General features: G+C 44.7%; 3 protein-coding genes across 3 annotated transcripts; 1 reads left to right on the top strand and 2 right to left on the bottom strand.

Moving 5' to 3' along the window:
- Positions 1-19: 19 nt before the first annotated feature.
- gcc1 (GRIP and coiled-coil domain containing 1) lies at positions 20-3,526 on the bottom strand. The gene is made up of 2 exons (XM_083658962.1): positions 2,358-3,526; positions 20-2,065 (listed from the first exon to the last, which is right to left on the bottom strand). Exons 1-2 carry the CDS (start codon positions 3,453-3,455, stop codon positions 695-697), a joined length of 2,469 nt encoding a protein of 822 aa, XP_083515088.1. The 5' UTR covers positions 3,456-3,526; the 3' UTR covers positions 20-694.
- Positions 3,527-4,775: 1,249 nt separating this feature from the next.
- LOC310772493 (ADP-ribosylation factor 4) lies at positions 4,776-10,030 on the top strand. Its single transcript, XM_083632313.1, has 6 exons — positions 4,776-4,982; positions 5,459-5,539; positions 6,287-6,396; positions 7,168-7,239; positions 8,372-8,497; positions 9,300-10,030. The coding sequence occupies exons 1-6, from the start codon at positions 4,916-4,918 to the stop codon at positions 9,384-9,386; spliced, it is 543 nt and encodes a 180-aa protein (XP_083488439.1). The 5' UTR covers positions 4,776-4,915; the 3' UTR covers positions 9,387-10,030.
- Positions 10,031-11,795: 1,765 nt separating this feature from the next.
- Positions 11,796-18,776, bottom strand: lamtor4 (late endosomal/lysosomal adaptor, MAPK and MTOR activator 4). Its single transcript, XM_083652600.1, has 4 exons — positions 18,705-18,776; positions 18,424-18,507; positions 15,357-15,474; positions 11,796-13,414 (listed from the first exon to the last, which is right to left on the bottom strand). Exons 1-4 carry the CDS (start codon positions 18,705-18,707, stop codon positions 13,317-13,319), a joined length of 303 nt encoding a protein of 100 aa, XP_083508726.1. The 5' UTR covers positions 18,708-18,776; the 3' UTR covers positions 11,796-13,316.
- Between the last annotated feature and the right edge of the window lie 211 nt (positions 18,777-18,987).

Here is an 18,987-nt window from a genome sequence, read left to right as displayed (position 1 = left end):
TCAACAAGGGAATCAAAAATATACATATCAGTGACGTGGAGTATTGCAATAACAAAAGTTATTATCTTCCAACCTTATGGTTTGAGAAATTAGCCACAGTGAAAGTCCTTGTTATACACACACACACAATACAAGGAAGCAAGCGTTGAAGCTACATTATGCATATGACAGAGGCTAAGCGTTATCACTGAAGTGTTTTCACACAGGGTAATGATTTAAATATATCGGTAATAGCTGAATTGTATGTGCATGTGTGTGTGAGGTATTTTTCTAGCCTGGGTAAACCCATCCCCCACGTGACCTGCTCTCAGACCTGTTCTCAGTCACTAGGCCTAGTGACTGGGAACTGAGAGAGCAGGTCACGTGGGGGCTGGGTTTACCTAGGCTAGTATTTTTCCTCCTCTGTGGAATGAAAATTCAGATAATCACAAGGAAATCGAAAACTGCAATTTCCCTCAATCCAAACGGCAGCTCAACGGGAGCACTTTGAAAAGTAAACACCGGTGCCATGAACCGAGATTCAAAGTGACTTCTGAAGATCGTTAGCATGAATAATTCACTGTGATGCTGGAGTAGCCCTAAGCACCACCGCACCTAAATAAAGACACTTCATTGAGGCAAACACACTTGTCAAGCGTTTTTGAGTAGTGATATAAGAGGTATCTCTTGATAAACGAAAGGGACCCAGAAGAACTCAGTACGACCTCTTCCCTGCCTGCCACCATGTCTGAGCCTGCAGCTTGAGCACGGCCTGCTTCTCCTGGGGGCTGAAGTGTAGGATGGTGAGTATGGCGGTGAGAGTCTGCTGCCGCCCGCTGCTGTCCTGCAGGGTGAGGAACTTGTAGATGATGTTCTTGAGGTACTCCAGGTTGGACCCCTCCTCCCTGCCGTGGTCTCGCAGCAGCTTGTCCAGCTGCGCTCGCAGCTCGGCCAGCTCCTCGTCGTGCCGCTCGGCGTTGCAGAGGAGCTTGGCCTGCAGCTGGTGCAGGTCCTCCTCCAGGCGGTGCTTCTGCCTGCGCAGGGAGCCGATCTCCACCTCCTTCCTGGCCAGCTGCTCGGCGTACAGCAGCAGCGTGGGCTCGTTGGGCCCCGCCAGCCGCAGCGCCTGGGCGATGATGTCGCTCTCGTCCCGGGCGGGGACCTCGTCACTGTTGCTGCTGCCACTGTCGGCCGTAGCTCGCGAGCCGGCTGCCCTGTCTCCTTCGTCGCCGCCGCCGCTGCTGCCGCGCCCCGACAGGCCGTAGCCCAGAGCGCTGGAGCGCAGCTTCTCCAGCTCTTGGTCCTTCTCAGCCAGCAGGGCCATGGTGCGGTCCCTCTGCCTGTGCAGCTCTCCTTCCAGCCTGAGCAGGCTCTCTCTGTGCTGGGCCTCGGCTCGCTCCGCATCCTGCTTGTGGCTCTGCTGCAGCGCGGCCGCGTGCTGCTGACGCTCCTCCAGCTCGCGCCTGTGCTTGGCCTCGGCCTCGTCGCCGTGGATACGCAGGGTGATGTACTTTTCCTTCAGCTCAGCCAGCTGGTCGCGTGCCTCCTCCAGCTCCTTGGCTTGGCAGCCGTCCTTAGTGTTCTTGTTCTTCAGCACCACTTGCGCCCGCACTTTGTAGCGCTCAAACTCCTCCTTGAGCTGCCGCAGCTCCTGCTGGTAGTAGTGCACCGAGGCCTTCTCCCCGTCGACGGACTCCGTGCTCCCTGTTCTGGTGCGCCGCTCGCCCTCCGTCTCGGCCAGCTTCTCGATCTCCAGGGTCTGCTCGGGGTTCCTCTGAGAGGCCAGCAGCAGTAGCTTTTTGACCTTCTGCAGCTTCTCCTTCAGCACGTTGACGTCCAGGTTGGCGTCGTCCATGCTGAGGTCAGAGGAGACCCTGGTGGAGGCGGCGATGGCTAAGGTCTTGTTTTCCGTGTCCAGCTGCAGGATGCGCTCCCTCAGCCTGTGGACGGTCTGCTGGTCCCTCTGCCTGGCTCTCTCACAGGCCCCCAGCAGCTCTGACAGCTCTGCAGCTCGTTCCTCCAAGCTGGCCACTCTGCTTTCTTCTGCCTGGTTTTGTTCACGGGCGTGGTCCTCTGCCTGAGACACCTGCCACATGACAAACACACTGGAGTCAGGACATACACAACACATGCTGCTCTGCCTGAGACACCTGCTAATTGACAAACACACTGGAGTCAGGACATACACAACACACGCTGCTCTGTCTGAGACACCTGCTAAATGACAAACACAGTGGAGTCAGGACATACACACTACACAGTAGATTAACAATAGCACCTACCTTACTGTATGTTCTCATCAGGGCTAAAACATCGACATCAAATACATCGAATGATTGTTCATTTTTTAAGAAGAGTGTTATTCTATGTCTCCATACCTTTCTGATCTCATGCTGTAACTGCTGCTGGTAGTGATTCTTGAGCTCTGCCAGCTGCTGCTGCAGCTCCTCCACCCTCGGGTCTGGCTTGCTCCTCTCTGCCTCTGCTGCCTGCAGCCTCCGTCTCATCTCCTCCCGTCCCTCCATCACCTCCTTCAGCCGCGCCTCGTGCTCCATCCCTCGGTCTACTGCCTGCAAGGTCTCCAGCAGAGCCGCCCTGGAATCTTCTAGCCTGAGCTCGGCATCCTGCCTCTGATCTCTCTCCTCCTGGAGGAGCTTCTGGAGCTCACGCAGCATGAGGGCGTGATCGCCCTGCTCCTGCTCTCTCTCGTGCTGCTGCGTGATGATCCGGGCCTTGCTCTCCGCCAGCTGGTCCTGCAGGAACTGCAGCTCTGCCTCGTGCTGCCTTCTGCCTTCCTCCAGCCTCCCCTGCAGCTCATCCAGCTCCTGCTTCATGATCCTTTTGTCAGCCTGGAAGCTGGCCTCCATCCTGGACTTCTCCTGAGTGACCGTGGTCAGGGAGGTGGTGAGGGTGGTCAGCTGGGTCTTCAGCTGGATGACTCTCCTGTCCACCTCTGCGGTGTTTGTGCCGGACAGAGGTGTTGTTGGCTGGTGCTGGTCTGGTCCTCCACTACTGCTGGAGCTGATGCCACTCTCTGATCCACTCGCCTCGGGCTCAGATCTGTGGGCCAGTGAGAGCATCCCAGGACCAGACACTTCTCCAGGCATCCCACCATGCTCCTCCTCAGCCTGCTCCCCTCTGTTGCTATCGCTGGTGATGCTGGCAGCAGTGTCTGCAGAGGCGGCCGTGTCCAGACTGTCCTCACTGTGCAATGAGCAGTGGTCATCTGGGAGGTCGGAGGTAACGGAGGCAGCGCCGTCATCGCTGCGCTGGCAGAGATCGACCTCCTGAGACACACTTAGCACCTTCAGACTGGCCTCCAGAGCCTCCTTCTCCTTCAGCAGGCTCTTATATGCCCTGACCACATCCTTGAAACGGGTTTGGTACTGGGTCAATTGCTTCTTCTGAGATTCAATAGTGTCCACAAGCTCTTTCTTGCTGGGGCCGCCCCCAAAGCTCATCCCAAACTTCTCCATGACTTGGCTGGAGTTATAGCCAAAATAATGTTTTGCTTAGCGTGGATGCATACGTATTGGCTCAATTGCGAATCCACCAAAGAAGGGAATATGATGTCTAAGCTTCACTGAAACAGCTCATGATGTCAACCTGAAGGTAAAAATAGCTGCCATTCTGGATTGGTGAAACTGGATGGCGGCGTTCCTGTAACAACAAATTCTTAGTCAAATCATTTTATAAAATGACAGAAAGCAATTAGTGTATTATCCTATATTATGTTAAATCACACATGGGATACTGACAGACCCATTGTGTAATCAATGTCATGTCAGATATTAGCCTCAACATCAGTCATGACTGATGAGTCTCGTGTTGAGGCTAGTCAGATCCCTGTTTTTGCCTCGCAGACTCTTTCAATGCAACCCTGCATTAACTATTTATAACACAGCTTCAAGAGACTATTGTAAGTTACTTCTAGACAAAATGCACAAGTGGGCATGCTGTACTATGTGTCAGTAGCTAAAGCTAGTAACGATTCTTACCTTTGAAACATGTCAGCCGTAGCTAACGTTACTGGTGTTAGCGGTGTGTTGAATTCAGTCAAGCAAGAATTTCTTCCCCGAGTTGATGCCGACACTAAATATATTTGTGTAGGTTAATAAAGTTAAAGAGAAAGCTAAAGCTGAGAATCAATTATAGATTCGGCTCAAGTGGTATTTGGATATCAGCAAACAGCAGCCATGTTGGTCTGAAGCGGAACTGGAGCGTCATCGTCAGGCCCAGCCAATCAGAGGCAGAGTAGGGCGGGCCATGCTGGCACCATCTCATGATGCATTCAGGTGTTGCAAATAAATATAGCAATTATGTGGGTTTTCGTCATGGCCAGTATTTGTGGCTAAATTAATAACCACAACACCAAAGTAAGAAAATAAAGAAACTAAATTAAATAAATAAACAAGCTGACATGACTGCAAAATGCAGTAGATGTTCTGTATAATTTGGTTGTTCCTGGTGAGGTGAGCCTCAGTCCTGCTGCTAGCAGCAATTGTATTATACAGTAACATAGACGAAATACGTTTGTTTAGTTTAAATATATAATTCCTACACTTGACTACATGACATGTATTTCCTTAGTTAATTAGTTAGTGGCTTAAGAATTCGGCAAGTCAGAGAAAACTGGGTTAACCGCAACAAATAAACTATTTACCGCCTGGAAGTTATGTTTCTGCACGTGCAAATCCGAGATTCGTATGTTTCATCTGGACATGTAAATGCAGCATTGGTGAGCGAAAGCTGTGACGTCAATTATTCCGCGTTGGCCTGGACGTGGCACCGAGGAGCCGAGCTGCGCCCACTCTGTCCGGCTTGGATTAGAATATCACATCAGCCCTGCATTCAGCCCTGTCGATTGCTAACATTTACTGTCTTTTTTTTTTTTAATCATAATCATCATCACCACCCAACTGGGATCTGTCGCAACATGGGTCTAACAATGTCGTCGCTATTCTCCAAGCTTTTTGGCAAGAAACAGATGAGGATACTTATGGGTGAGCATTCATTGGAGCTAGGCTAGGTAGCTAACATAGCTGGTTATCTTCATCAGAGAGACTGGGTTGTCATCAAAACACCCCCCACTTAGCTGCTTTAGTGAGACAATTGTTTTCTTAACCTTTCTATCATAGATTCAGACCCATTTAAACTAAGCCCATCTCTCCGAGAATATGTAGCAAGAAGGTAGGATTGCTAGCTGTTAGCTAGACCCGTTGGATTGCATAATGTTAACGGTAATTGGCTAACAGAGAGACCATATCATATGGCATATGATACGTAATGTTAGCCTACAGTTGTTTGAGCCTTGCTGTCGTGGCCACAGCAACAGGCAACAGGTATGTCCAAGACATACGTTGTATTTATAGCTGTTATTATCAGGCTTGATGTGCTTAGCTCACTTAGCTAGCTATAGTAGTAATAGTTCCTATGATCAAGGTGGGTTTCTAATCACTGATGTTTCTCTCTTTTGCAGTTGGTTTGGATGCTGCTGGAAAGACCACTATCCTGTACAAACTTAAGCTTGGAGAAATCGTGACCACTATTCCAACCATTGGTAAAATTAACAGGAAACAAGTTGTTAACATGAACATATGGTCCTGTATTGCCATGTCAAATATGATAATTGCGAATTCTGTGTTTTTTCTCTTTTCTTTGGTTTGGTAGACTTGGTGGAGGGTCTTGAGTTTGAATTGGAATAGTGAACATGGCTCTGGGCAGCAGTAGAGTAGCTGTTTGGGCTTGCAGGCCAGGTAGCTGCTTTCATAGCAGATTGGTTGATAAGACAACCTCTGCACTAGCCAAAATAAGAGGCTATGTTACAAGATAAGACCCTAACCCCAAGTCAGATAAGGCCAGATTGGAATCATCACCACAGTCGCTCATCACTCAAGTTCTTCAGTGATGTTGGTTACAGGGTTCCCGCGGCCCCTTAAAATGTGTTAAATCAAAATCATGGACATTAAGGTCTTAAATTTGCTCCACAAATATGCTGTAGGCATTACATTTGCAGATGGTCTTTTTAAGACTGATGGAAAAGTGACTGGTGTAAGTGAGTGGTGTACCGTAAAACGTCTAAATAGCGTTTATTTTTTGTATTAGACAATGAGAGAATCTGCAAACATGTTGTCAGGGTTGTCTCTGTTACCCCTCATATCACTCTGATGTCATGAGTATCCTCGTCGTTTGTTGGTTGTGTATTTAGTATATTTATCCTGGTAGGTAGCTGCCAGGTAGGTAGTGCCGGCCTCTGTTCATATCTGTACTGATTATTATCTCTCAATTTGTTTATGTGACTGCTCAGGTTTCAATGTGGAGACAGTGGAGTACAAGAATATCTGCTTCACGGTGTGGGATGTGGGTGGTCAGGACAAGATCCGACCTCTCTGGAGACACTACTTCCAGAACACACAGGTACAGTGACAACACCCAAAGGCTTTTTAATGTCACCAGCAAATTCTGTTCTTTCCCCTCAGCCTAGACTCGCCCTAGGGCTAAAATTCCTTACTCCCACCATGACACTAATCAATTTAGTCCTGTCATAATCTCTGTGACTGTTACTGCAACTTCCTCTTACAATAATAACTGTGTAATTGGCAGTGTTTGGGGTAATGCATTACAAAAGTAACATTACATGTAATATATTACTTTTATCAGTAACTCAGTAATACAACTTAATTATTACCAATACAATTTAAGTAATATACTTTTTTTTTTTTTTTTATCAAAGCACATATTTAAATAAAGATACAATCATTTCCTAATCAAATTGTGTGTTTTTAGGAAAATAACCACTATAGATGACAAGAAAAGGATAACATTTCGAATTTTGGACGGTTTACACTGACTTCAAGCCAGTTGAAATTATTTTTCGGGATGATTCTGGGCCAGTGATGTCATTCTGCTACTGCTGTTAGTTTGGTGAAAGTAATGCACAAGTAGTGTAATAAGTAACAAGTTACTCTACACAGACAGTAATATTGTCAAGTAACTAATTACTTTTAAGTAACTAGTAGTAATATGTAGACATTTTGAAAGCAACTTGCCCAAAACTGGTAATTGGATAAAGAAACAAATGATCAGAGTTCTCTACAAATGGCATTGTCGTGTACACCAAACTGCACACAATTCCATAGTAGTGAAAACAAAATATGTGATTTCTTGACCTTTGAACCGCTTTTACAGGGTCTTATCTTCGTTGTGGACAGCAACGACAGAGAAAGAGTAACAGAGTCGGCAGAAGAACTGTCAAAAATGGTAAGTATTAAAAATGTGCTGTACAGTAGGCCTGGTGTAATTCTGGTTTTACACCGTTTGTTGCAGATTAGTGTTTTACTTCTACAACTTTGAAGGCAGAAATAATCTCATTGGTTGACTTAAACCTCAATGGAATCTGAGTCAAAGAACCAGTAGGCAAGGAAGTAATAGTCGAAATATAAATAAAGATATAAATGTCTAAGACATTTTTCATTCATGACCATGGCATTCATGTTTTATTTTTGTTTTTTTACATTTACTCTTAACATTTAGCCTGGCTTGACATTGACTGCTGCCTCAGCCAACAAGCACAGCAGGATGCCCTAAGTAAAAAAAGACATGGATGTGTCAAAATCTTTAAAGCGGCATGTTCTTGAGGGTCTATTTCCTGGGGGAGACTTCCCATTGTTCCTGTGGATGTCAGGTGATTGACAGCAAGCAGAGTGTAGCGTAATGCAGCGCTGATAGGAAACCACTCAACTCAGCAAGATGAGGAACAGAAACTTTGACCAAACAAAATTCTGTGCTGGATTATCTTGCTCTGTGTTTTTCACACTGTATATGGGGTTCCCATTATGGCCATGGAAAACCTGGAAAGTCATGGAATCTCATTTTCCAGGCCTGGAAAATTTCATCCATGAAAATGTGTGGGAACCCTGTTTATGAATGAACGGCAGGAAATAGCTTCTTCGGGAGGAAAACAAGCCTCAATATCTCCATAGTGACTGTGTTTACAGACACCAGCCAGCAGGGAGAATGGAAAGGAGAGGGACAACCTCCACCTTTCATACAAACGTCAACTTTCACGTTTGCCAATCAGTTCATTTGCGCTCCAAAAAACTCTAAGCCAGAAAAACGGTTCTTATTATTTCTGTACAAAAACCCCAATCTGCCCTTTTGTTGGGCTTGGAACAGTAATTGATCTTTTTCTGAAAAAGAACATTACGTTGAAACATTGACTGGCAGAAGTAAATAGACCAACTTGCTTGGGAATAATGAAGTTAGTTATCCAGGGACCTTTCAGCCATTGTGACATCTACATGGTCACATGGCCCTCTGTGAGCTAGACTATTGTGTTTTGTCTTCCTGGGGGTCACACATGGACTGTCTCTGTGTCTCTGGTGGTCTTTAGTTGCAGGAGGACGAGCTGAGGGAGGCGGTGTTGCTGGTGTTTGCTAACAAACAGGATTTGCCCAACGCCATGGCCGTGAGTGAACTCTCAGACAAGCTGGGTCTGCAGAGTTTGCGCAGCAGAACTGTAAGTCTTTGTCTGTCTCTCACACACAGATTGGAAGTGGGCCTTACACTGTATATACAGTATCTATTTTAGTCTAAATAAGACCATAATTTACTACCGTAAATGAACATCAGGCTGTGTTGAAGAAGACTTGAAACTAGTGATTGAGGCCATAAACTCATTAGGAAAGTGTTTACTGAGCTCATAAATCAAGTGAGAAGTCAGCTCATTTTCCCATATTCACTTCTATAGAATCAGACTTCTTTTTGCAGCCATAGACTGCATAAACACGCGAGTGATCAAATTAGCTATAGAGACCAAAACCATTTTTGTCGGACAAGAAAAGATGGGAACACGCTGAAGCGTTTTCTAAAAAACGCGTAAAAAAACATTTACGTTCCAAAAGTCATAAAAGTTATTCACGTTTGTGAAGATTATCCCGCTGAACCCAAGTTCGCGTTCCCATAAACTTTTGTTAACCACAGACCTTATTTTATGCATTTAAGTGAAATCCCCATTCTAAAACCCCATTCGCTTTTCTTCCTACGAACCCGGAAGTATACTTCCGGACTCATTCCTGCGGTGCTCTAGTAATAACTTCACAATGGTTCTATTTCCCCCATCTACTCTTACATAATATTTGTGTAAGATGGGGGAATGACTCCCTTTTGGAGCCAACTGGCCATTCGAGGAACTGCAGTTTTTGGTACTTTAACATTGGCCTCATTTTTCAGAAGCGAAGGTTGGGGCTTGAAGTGGACAAGCAGAAGTGATCTAATTGAATGCATCTGATTGAAACGGTTTCTTGCTGGTCTCTCTTCAGTGGCACGTCCAGGCTACCTGCGCCACCCAGGGCACGGGGCTGTACGAGGGTCTGGACTGGCTATCCAACGAGCTGTCGAAGCGCTAGAGGGGAGCGGACATGAGGAGCAGGACCCAACATGCGTTAGAACATGCGCAGGAGGAGGAAGATGGCAGGAGAAACCAAGTCGAGGAGGAGGTGATGCAGAACGGAGCATTTCATCAGAGAAAAACGACTGTTTTTTTTGTTGTTATTTTTTATTTTTAAATTATAAGTGTGTCTGTCCGGTAGAACTTGCAGTCATGGACTTCGCGCTCAGTTCCTGTTCTGAAGCCTTTTTTTTCCTCCACCATTTTCCCCATTTTATTTCCCGTGTTGTCGCTGCAGTTGTTTCTTACACTGTTTATATCTTTATTGTTTCTTTCTTCATGCCTCAGTCAAATGTTTTAATTAGCATGTTTTAACAAAGAGAAAATCATCCAAACGGAAATCACTTGACAGTTGTGCTGTTGTTGGTTGTTATGGAATGGGTGGAGGTGGATCGGGGGTTGTTGGTGTAACAGTCTTCAGGGAGGGGGAGTGGTTGGCTTGGGGTTCGGGTCCCTCTGTCCTCTCCCTGGAAGGCTGGCTGACTCATTCCAGAGAGCCGAATCCAAAGGCCAGTTCCATTCCTTAACAATGTGAAGAATGCAGGACATGAAGTATTTTCAAGGGCCATTGATGCAATAAAACTGTCTTTTTTTTTCTTTCTTCTCAACTGTTGAATTGTCTGCTGACATTTTTCTGGTATGGGCTCATGGCATTATAGATTACATGTAACACAACAGGACATCTTTACGCTCGTCTGCTTCTAGTCTCGGTGAGCTGCGCCACCAAACGTCTGGGAATTTCACTGTCAGAAACTGTCTGTCAGAGCCCGGCGAGAACGGCCGGCAGCAGACACGCCTACATTTATTATTAGAATTTTATTTGGTAGCGGCAATGCCATTTATCATAGTTCCAATATAGAGCAAGACACTGATGTGCTGCAAAGAGAGTTTATACCTGTTGTTTATTTTACAATAATTTTTCCTACCCGGAAGTGGTCCGCTTGCTACTGTGAGTCATCAGCAGGCTCTGTAACATTAGCCTCGGGAGTCGGGTTTATCGCTGGGGAAAAGACCTCTAGCCGCCGGGGCCGGATGAAACACGCCCTATTAACAGGTTATGTTTGTTTCTAAGTGATTAATATGTTTCTCCGCAAACGCGGCGATGTTTTGCGAGACACTGGTTCTGCATGAGCGTCACTGCCCCCAGAAAGCAGGCCCGCCCACAACACTCATGATTGGTTCTCCGATGCAAGGCTTCCAACAGCGCCACCTAACGTTATGCAAAGATTTAAATAGTAATATTCTCAGTCTTACAGGAGTGAAACAGATTAAGACTGAGGGCTGAGTCTAGTCTGCTTCTAACCTTTGTAGCATACGATTTGAGTGAGCTTACATTTGCAGATGGGTTGTTCCAAATGAAGGTTTGATTTTCTCCAGGAAGATGTGGCATTGAACTACAGAGAGGTCACTTTCTTCCACTCGTTTTTAATAGCTACATGACTCGTTTGAGTATAAGGCTGTTGAACTGTGGAAATACGATTGAAAATGAAGTTTAAAGGATCAGTGTAGCAGTAACTATAGCATCACCTGTGGTGTGAAGTCCGGCCTACCTCCTTTGTGTATTGCATTTGTTTATCTGCACTGACCAGCATTATGTGACAGCAATAACGTAATTGCTACTTTGAGCTATGAAGCTTGAATAACCACTTGGCCATTGCTCATATGAGCATATATGTAGCCTTATGTAAGAATAGCCCTGTATGTTATTGCTTATATCGTAATATGTGGTCTTACCTAAGAATAGCCCTATATCCAACATCTATATCACCGTATTACCATATCCAAAGTCTAAGACCATATCTGGTTGGGTTTAGACTAGGGATGGGCATCGAATTTCGAATTTTCGAATAATCGTTGTTATTATCAAGGTCGACTTTTATTATTGAAATTCGAAATTCGAAAAAAAAAAAAAAAAAAATTTGAGTGAAATGTTGCATTGTCTCCCCTGATTCTAAGTATAGTCAAATCGCTTGGTTTGAGCAAGTAAAACAATTTTTATAAACATTTTAAGCAAGGTTTATGGAAAAATGAATGGCGGATGAAATCCCATGAAGAGGGAGAGGGGGTGACTTTGGCACCCCTTTGGCACTCAGACCTGAGCCTACTAAATATTTAATGAACCACTCATGATTGTCAAAACTGTTTTTTATTTTCGAAAATGTCAATGTCATGTAACATGTTCTTTACTTCAGTGGTGCAATGCTTGTTTGAGCTAAAAATCCACAACAGAAGCTTTTTATATTAATTAATAAAGCCGTAGACTTAGAATCAGGGGAAACAATGCAACATTTCACTCACAAAAAAAAAAAAAAAATTTTTTTTTTTTTTTGCATTTTTTTTTTTAATTTTCGAATTTCGAATTAAATTCGAATTTGGCCAGCGAATTTCGAATAGTGTTTTTGCTAGAAATGCCCATCCCTAGTTTAGACGAGCAAAATAATGGTTGGGTTGAGGCAACAAAAGCAACTTTTAGTTGGGTTTAGGTAGGGCTGGGCGATCTTGTTGAAATCAAGAGAATCATGAAAAAAAATCTCAATATCGTTATGTATCATTCACAATATTGTTCATGTATGCAGAACCACGTTAAATAATCAAATGAATGTCCATCTCATTGAACCAAATGGTGATGTTAGGTGTGACGAACTAAACTGAAATATTCAATTAATATTCATACCATACCTCATTTTATCTGGGTTTTTTAAGTGAAATGTGCTTGTCATCAATTTAGACCGCAGAATGTGTCACGATATTAAAATATCTTCATATCACAATATGATTCCACTGAAAGACGATAAACGATAATATTTTTATATTGTCCAGCCCTAGGTTTAGATAAGTAAAACAATGGTTCGGTTTAGGCAACAAAAGCAACTTGTTTGGGCTTAGGCTTATGGTTGGTTTGGGTATCAAGGGATTTGAACCAGGTCTCGAAAGGGTCCGCCACTCCCACCTTCTTGCGACTTTCACCTACTTAAACCTCAGACTGTTACATTCAAGACCACTACATCTCCAGACGCGGCTCCTTCAGCATACCTTTCGCATCGGCGATGATGCCGAGGGGCGTGGCAAACCAGGTTGGGTTGGGAATAGATGTTTATTATTTAACTGCCGGTGAATGGTTTTAAAATCCTGAACATGTATTTTACATTCTGATGCCATGATAAAATTGTATTATCAATTTTTTTTTCCCTCAATTCTGAATTTGGTTATTTAGAAAACAAATAGTCACAATACAGTCTGGAAGCACATTTTTCCATACTTTTCCAGACCTTTAAAATACTAAAATCAAATTCCATACTTTGGTAGGAACCCTGTTTCAAGGACCCGTGGGAACCCTGTGAACTACTGGAGCAAAATATGCTTCAATTGAGTCATCAGCAACCCTAACCCATCAGGAATGTTTTGAGTAGCTATCCTAAATTGACTTCCTGATGAAGAGATCAGGGTTTTAAATAAAATTTTATTCAAGAGGTTTAAATAGCCATCATCAATTTTTGAAGATGCACTGTATACACAAAACACTAAAAAGTATAGGCGGAGCTAAAGACAAATGCAATAATACATCAATTATTTAGTACTTACACAAGTTTAACAGATATTCACGAAGCAAACTGTTGGCAGTGGGTTAGAATAGCCAGTTATCCCAAGCAAGCTGAGGTGAAACTGCTGGACTGTAGGAGAGCAGGGTGGCCTCACTATAACAGAGGGTGGATGGGGAGGGAGTCATCTTATCTGCCTTCCATACACAGGCAGTGACAGTGCCCGTAGGCCAGATACCATTCATCATCTTAATGACTGCTGGAAGCCATCTTTTGCCTCCCAAATGTCCAGAGTGAGATGTCCTCTTGCTCCGGATGAGAGTCCTGCGTGTGCGTCTGTGAGCGACTGGTTAAGCGTTCACGGGCTCTCGCTGGTTGTTCTGACGCTTCACCACAAACACTTTCTGCCCGGACACCGTCACCGTGTACACAAAATCTTCCAACATGACTGTGGAGCGGAAACAAGGGTTAGGTCAGAGGTCACATGCACGCCAGCACCCTGATTAAGGACAGGATGAAAAGACTTCAAAGGTGGAGCATGTGAACACCATCTAATTCAGGGTATCTGTAGTTTATCGCTATTTTGTAATGGAACAGAAATGACAATAAGGCTGTTACTAGTTGTCAGCTGCAGCAGTGCTGTGCGTGCAGGACGGTATGTCAACAATATGGTGCCGTCCAGGGTTAGCAAATAAGGTCTATACAAATCTGCATAGGTTGATTTATTGGTAGAAAAATAGAACATTGGGCAAAAACTGTTTTAAGACCTCTGCAATTGCAATTAAGATTTGAAGGGGTGCAATTAACTGCTGAAGCCATTTCAGACTTGCAGAAATTGTCAGCAGAGGTATGGGTAAATCGTATAAGATTAGTCCAGAGCTCTTAGTCGGTGACGGAGATCTGTAGCAGAGTGAAAACACAGCGGCTGCATCCCATTTTCCTCGTCTCCTCTCCTTGCATCTCTTCCTTCCTCACACGCAGCCTATTGAACCCACACTCATCTCATGCAGGATGACAGCTGTCTTAAACGCACGTTTTATATCCACAGAAAAACAGTGAACAATGCACATTCATGTTGAAATAATCTACATGAAGCCAAATGTGGAAAACCTCAGCGGGACTTGAGCGCATGTTCCACGCGCGCTGGGCATTGATGAATCCGGTCCACACCTGCAGAGTTTGGAAGTTTGTGGAGGTGAACGGCTGAGGATCAGATCAGGAGATCAGGAGTTTGTGGAGGTGAATGGCTGAGAATCAGATCAGGCAGGGGCGGACTGGGATCATAATTCAGGCCGGGCATTAGATACCAAGCAGGCCAGGCCGATACGGGCCGATGCGTGTGCCGGCGTCCCAAGGGCGGCGGCAAAAAATTTGGGCCGTTTGAAGCCCGATTTGGGTCGTTTGTAGCCAGATTTGGGCCGTTTGAAGCCCAATTTGGGCCGTTTGAAGTCCAATTTGGGCCGAGTCCAATTTTACAATGAGATGCACCCACTTTAACCCTGAATAAAGTAATAAAACCACTAGTAAACCAGTAGGCGGCGCCTGGCCTGCTGTTCAGTGAGTGGCCTGACTGCGGGCACCAAAAAAAAAAAAAAAAAATTCAGGCCAGGCCACCGGGCATTTGCCCGACGTGCCCCAATTATGCAGTCCGCGCCAGAGATCAGGAGATCAGGAGTTTGTGGAGGTGAATGGCTGAGGATCAGATCGCTGTGTGTGGATAACTGCTGTGTCTGTCATTGATCATCTAAAGCTTCAAGTTGTTGCCAGTTGATTCCCGTTTTTATTCGGTTGTCTTTTTGTAAGCATCTGCTGTATGCTTTGTCAAGCACGTAGTAGGCTAGCACTGATCTGTTATTATAGTTTTGTATTTCCCATTAGTTCTTTTTTGCACCTCCCTCTTAATTTGTGTTTTCTACTGAGGGTTTATAGTCACGGGTCTGTTTGGTTCAGCTAGGAGACGAGGCTCTTAGGAGGGAGACTTGGAGGATCCTTCATGCATTTTTTTTTTAACCAATTGGAAGAACAGCCTTCATGATGGCAGCTCATTTTTGGTTTCCGGGTCAGCGAGGAGACAAGGCTGCGAGGACGGAGGAAAGGATGCATTTTCACTAAATGGAATGCACCCAGCATGTCTTGTGGCTGCATTGTATTCTGGTCTATTGAGGTACTGCGGTCTGCGGGTGGAGGAACTGGTCTCTGGATGATTGTTGAATGTGTCTATGCACACAATGGCGGCTCTAGAAAGAAGCCCTTGCTCTTTTATTCTGAGGGATTGACACCAAAACGACATTTACCGTTGATGTTTTTAGATAGCTGAATAGTAGGTACAATAACTACACGTTTCATAATGTATAAAGCTGAGTGAGTGTGAGTGTGTGAGTGTGTTTTACCTGATATCCGTTTGAAGGGTGGCTCAGCAGAGCCGTGTAACCGAAAGCGGCATGCTGTTCGGACCATTTGCATGATCACTCCTGCTGTGTGTTCATCATTCTCAAGTTCACCTGCAGACTGAGAGAGAGAGACAGACACATTAGTGAGACACAGAGAGAGAGAGAGAGACAGACAGACACAGAGAGAGAGTGAGACAGCAAGAGACAGACACAGAGAGAGAGTGAGATAGCGAGAAAGAGACAGACACAGAGAGAGTAAGAGACAGACGGAGAGAGAGAGAGAGAGACACAGAGCAAGAGTGAGAGAAGAGGACTGGTTGACCTACTTTTTTGATTGGCTCTAGTTTTCAAAAGCCAAACCACACAGAGAGAGAGAGAGAGAGAGAGAGAGAGACACTCATTGTTAAGAAACAAACAATGAGTGTTCTGGGCTTTCTGATGTTTGGGTTGTGGACTGTTGGTCCACAAAAGAAGACATTTGAGGATGTCATCTTGGGCTTTGGAGAGAAAATGATCTGCAGGTTTTTTTTTTCACCATTTGGTGACATTTTATAGACCAAATGATTAGTCTAAAAGAGTGGCTCCCAAACTTGGGGTACATGTACCTGGCCCTAGGGGTATGTGGAGGTACTGCAGGGGGTACTTGAGAGAAAGGGGGAAATGGAAAATTCTAAGAATAAATCATGAAAATCAATGAAATGATAAAATAAATCTGCTGAATAGGCACTAATTGCAACTCTTACACTCCATTTATTTTGTAATGTTATATTCTTCAAAAGGTGGGTTATCATTCAATCAATTCAATCAATCTATATGCTATAGTTTTCTCTTACAGTTTTCTAATTAAAATGTTGTAGTCACGGCTAAAAGGGGTACTTAGATACAGAAATCAGGGAAAGGGGTACAGAAGCCAAAAAAGTTTGAGACGCACTGGTCTAAAATAATCAACAGATTAATCTATAATGAAAATAACCATTAGTTGCAGCCCTCAGTATTGGTAACATGTTGTGCACATTGTCCCACACAAACATACTTGGTTAACCATCTTATGTATGTGGATGATCTGGCGATCTTTTTCCCCAGCAGCGCTGGGTTTCAACAACTACTGAATATTTCTTCTGAATATGGGGTCAAATTTGATGTTAAATACAATGCTAAAAAGAGTGTTGTTATGATTTATAGAACAGAGGTCAAAGAGAATACCCGCACACCAGATATGACAGGGCTAAAAAAGCCACAGAGGAGGTCCAGAGGCTGAGATCAAGCAACATTTCAGTCAAAGGACTATCATCAGTGCTACTGTTAGTAGCACTGATGATAGTCCTTTGACTGAAACGTCTGCTGCCTTTTAAATCCACTTTTTCTTTTGTTGCACTGTTTTGTCCTGCACCATGTAAAATAAAGTAAGTCTTTTTTGCTTGATCTCAGCCTCTGGACCTCCTCTGTGGCTTTTTTAGCCCTGTTACATCTGGTGTGCGGGTATTCTCTTTGACCTCTATTGTAAGTACTTTTGTACCGACGCACCCAGCCGAACTTTTTTAGATGCCTTTTGTCGGTGCAGTCTCACAGCTTCTTCCCTACTTGGACATGATTTATAGAACAAAAGAGGTTTTTCATTTGTCTGAGCATTCTCTGTCTGTGATAACACTAAATATCTGGGCTACTTCATCACTGACCAAATGTCTGACAATGACGACATGTATAGACAGCGACGTACGTTATGTTTCCACTCCTGTTCTGATTATGTTAAGATTACTCTTTTTAGGGCATACTGTAACCCTATCTATACTGCCCCCTTGTGGGTAACGTAAAAAAAAGTGAGCATCCATAAACTTCAGGTTGCCAAATCACCTTATGTAGCCCCGCCCACTTGACCCAGTTGTGTTATGATGACTTCCTGTTCAAAACGTTGTCTGTTTTACCTGGTCACTAGTACTGTACTGTCACAGGAAGTGTAAACACAATAGGACGTAACCGGCTGACCCCTGTGTTGGAACATGAGGGGAATAACGACTGCATGCATATTTTGTTGAAAAAACCCAGGTGGAGTAGTGCTAGTGACCGGTTCTGTAAGGCGGGGGTGACCACTTTTCAGCCCCTCCTGAGAAATCTGATGTACAAATTCATTTGTCGACAGAATGTGTCTCAGTCAGTGTTGCTGACTGATCCTGGGCTAAGTACTGTGACGGCACCTGGGAGCAGTATGGGTTAGCGCCCCAGCCTGTGTCTTCCGTTAGGAAGAAGCCCAACAAATCCACGAGAGGCCTTTTAGGAGGGCCATTCAAGCCGCAAGTGGAGCCTGCAGTACCACCACGGCCCAAGAAACATCATACCGGAATGAAATGTTGGGAGTGGGGGAGTCTGGTGCAACGCACAGGTCCTGGACCTGGTGAGACGTAGGAGCCCGGACAGGGAACAACCCACAGAGCCCAGGCACTCCACGTGCCAGAGCCTCCCGGTCCCGGGCAGAGTAGTTCCGGAGCAGCGGATTGAGTGGCCCTGTCTTTCCCTAAGAGGGCTGACTGTGGGTAGCTACTGGGACGTAAGTCAGGGCTTGATCAACCCCGGCTGGGTCACCTGGGCGAGGGTGTATGATGTTGCAGTACCCGAAACATCCTATGACCCCAGGGTACATCACTGATACGTCCCAGTTGCATCCATGTGATGTTTTTTCTCTATTGAGATACCAGTGACATACCGTATGTGGAAATTCTGGTACGATTGCCTTTTATAGTTTTTTTTTTTAGTGCTCATGTGTTTTCTTTATGTCCTTTTAATTGTGTATGTGTCATCTATGGACTATGTCTGCCAATAAAAGTGGGATGGATTGATTGATTGATTGATTGATTCTCTTTGTCCCCCATTTGGCTTGCTGGGATTTGGTCACCCTAATATCAATCAGTGCAAAGAAGAACAGGCAGACTGAGCAGGAAACACTGGTGCTTTCTCAATATGGGTTCTTCTGTTCTTGTGTCCCTGTGAAAAGTGATCAGTCGCAGTACTGTTTCAATACACAGTTCAGTTCACAAAGCGAAATGTGAACTTTGAGAAAGGGCTACTGACTCACCGCCAACACACCGTCTTCGCTGATCACCAGGTAGCCCAGCTGGTCAGGGATCCTCTCCAGACCCTGCGTCAGAGCCGCTGTCGTCTGAAAACAAACAAGCTGTGTTAACTTAGGGCGAGCTAACGTTAGCTAGCTAAGTGGCAGCTTCTTCTTATCATAGGTACGCACAACAACACTGTGTACACAAAATAACTACTGTTGGCGCTGACCTCTAAAACGAGTTATTATCTTTATAAGGATAATACATGTCAAACATAGGGAATGGAAGTGGCAAAACTCACCATAGTTATTTTGCTTTGCGAAGTTGGGCAATGAGCTGAGTACTGCAGTCATGGGGTGCATTTCCTTCTCTCTTTTCACGTGACTGTTGCGGCCTTCAAGTGCTGTTGCTGCAAATATTCACAAAAGGTTAGCACCAATAGCACGCGCCCAGCGCAGGGCAAATTGACCGCCCACTAAAACAGTTTTGTCACGTTATCCATTTTTTTACAGCAAGCATTTTTTTTTAAATACGCGACAAGTTATACAATATGTATACAATATTTAGAAATCTTGAAACTCTGA

Source organism: Poromitra crassiceps, assembly GCF_964638095.1.
Source record: "Poromitra crassiceps genome assembly, chromosome: 2".
In the NCBI taxonomy this organism is placed as follows: Eukaryota; Metazoa; Chordata; class Actinopteri; order Beryciformes; family Melamphaidae; genus Poromitra; species Poromitra crassiceps.
Note: the sequence above shows the minus strand (reverse complement) of the source record. Positions and strands in the feature narration are given on the sequence as shown.

Excerpts from the sequence above, each read along its gene's own strand:
- lamtor4 (XM_083652600.1), bottom strand. Across the intron at positions 15,475-18,423 it reads GCGAAGACGGTGTGTTGGCG|TCTGCAGGTGAACTTGAGAA; the intron begins GTGAGTCAGTAG and ends TCTCTCTCTCAG. Across the intron at positions 13,415-15,356 it reads ACCCTTCAAACGGATATCAG|TCATGTTGGAAGATTTTGTG; the intron begins GTAAAACACACT and ends TCCGCTCCACAG.
- gcc1 (XM_083658962.1), bottom strand. The coding sequence starts at position 3,455 with ATGGAGAAGTTTGGGATGAGCTTTGGGGGCGGCCCCAGCAAGAAAGAG. Across the intron at positions 2,066-2,357 it reads TACAGCATGAGATCAGAAAG|GTGTCTCAGGCAGAGGACCA; the intron begins GTATGGAGACAT and ends GTCATGTGGCAG.
- LOC310772493 (XM_083632313.1), top strand. The coding sequence starts at position 4,916 with ATGGGTCTAACAATGTCGTCGCTATTCTCCAAGCTTTTTGGCAAGAAA. Across the intron at positions 4,983-5,458 it reads ACAGATGAGGATACTTATGG|TTGGTTTGGATGCTGCTGGA; the intron begins GTGAGCATTCAT and ends TCTCTTTTGCAG. Across the intron at positions 7,240-8,371 it reads CAGAAGAACTGTCAAAAATG|TTGCAGGAGGACGAGCTGAG; the intron begins GTAAGTATTAAA and ends GGTGGTCTTTAG.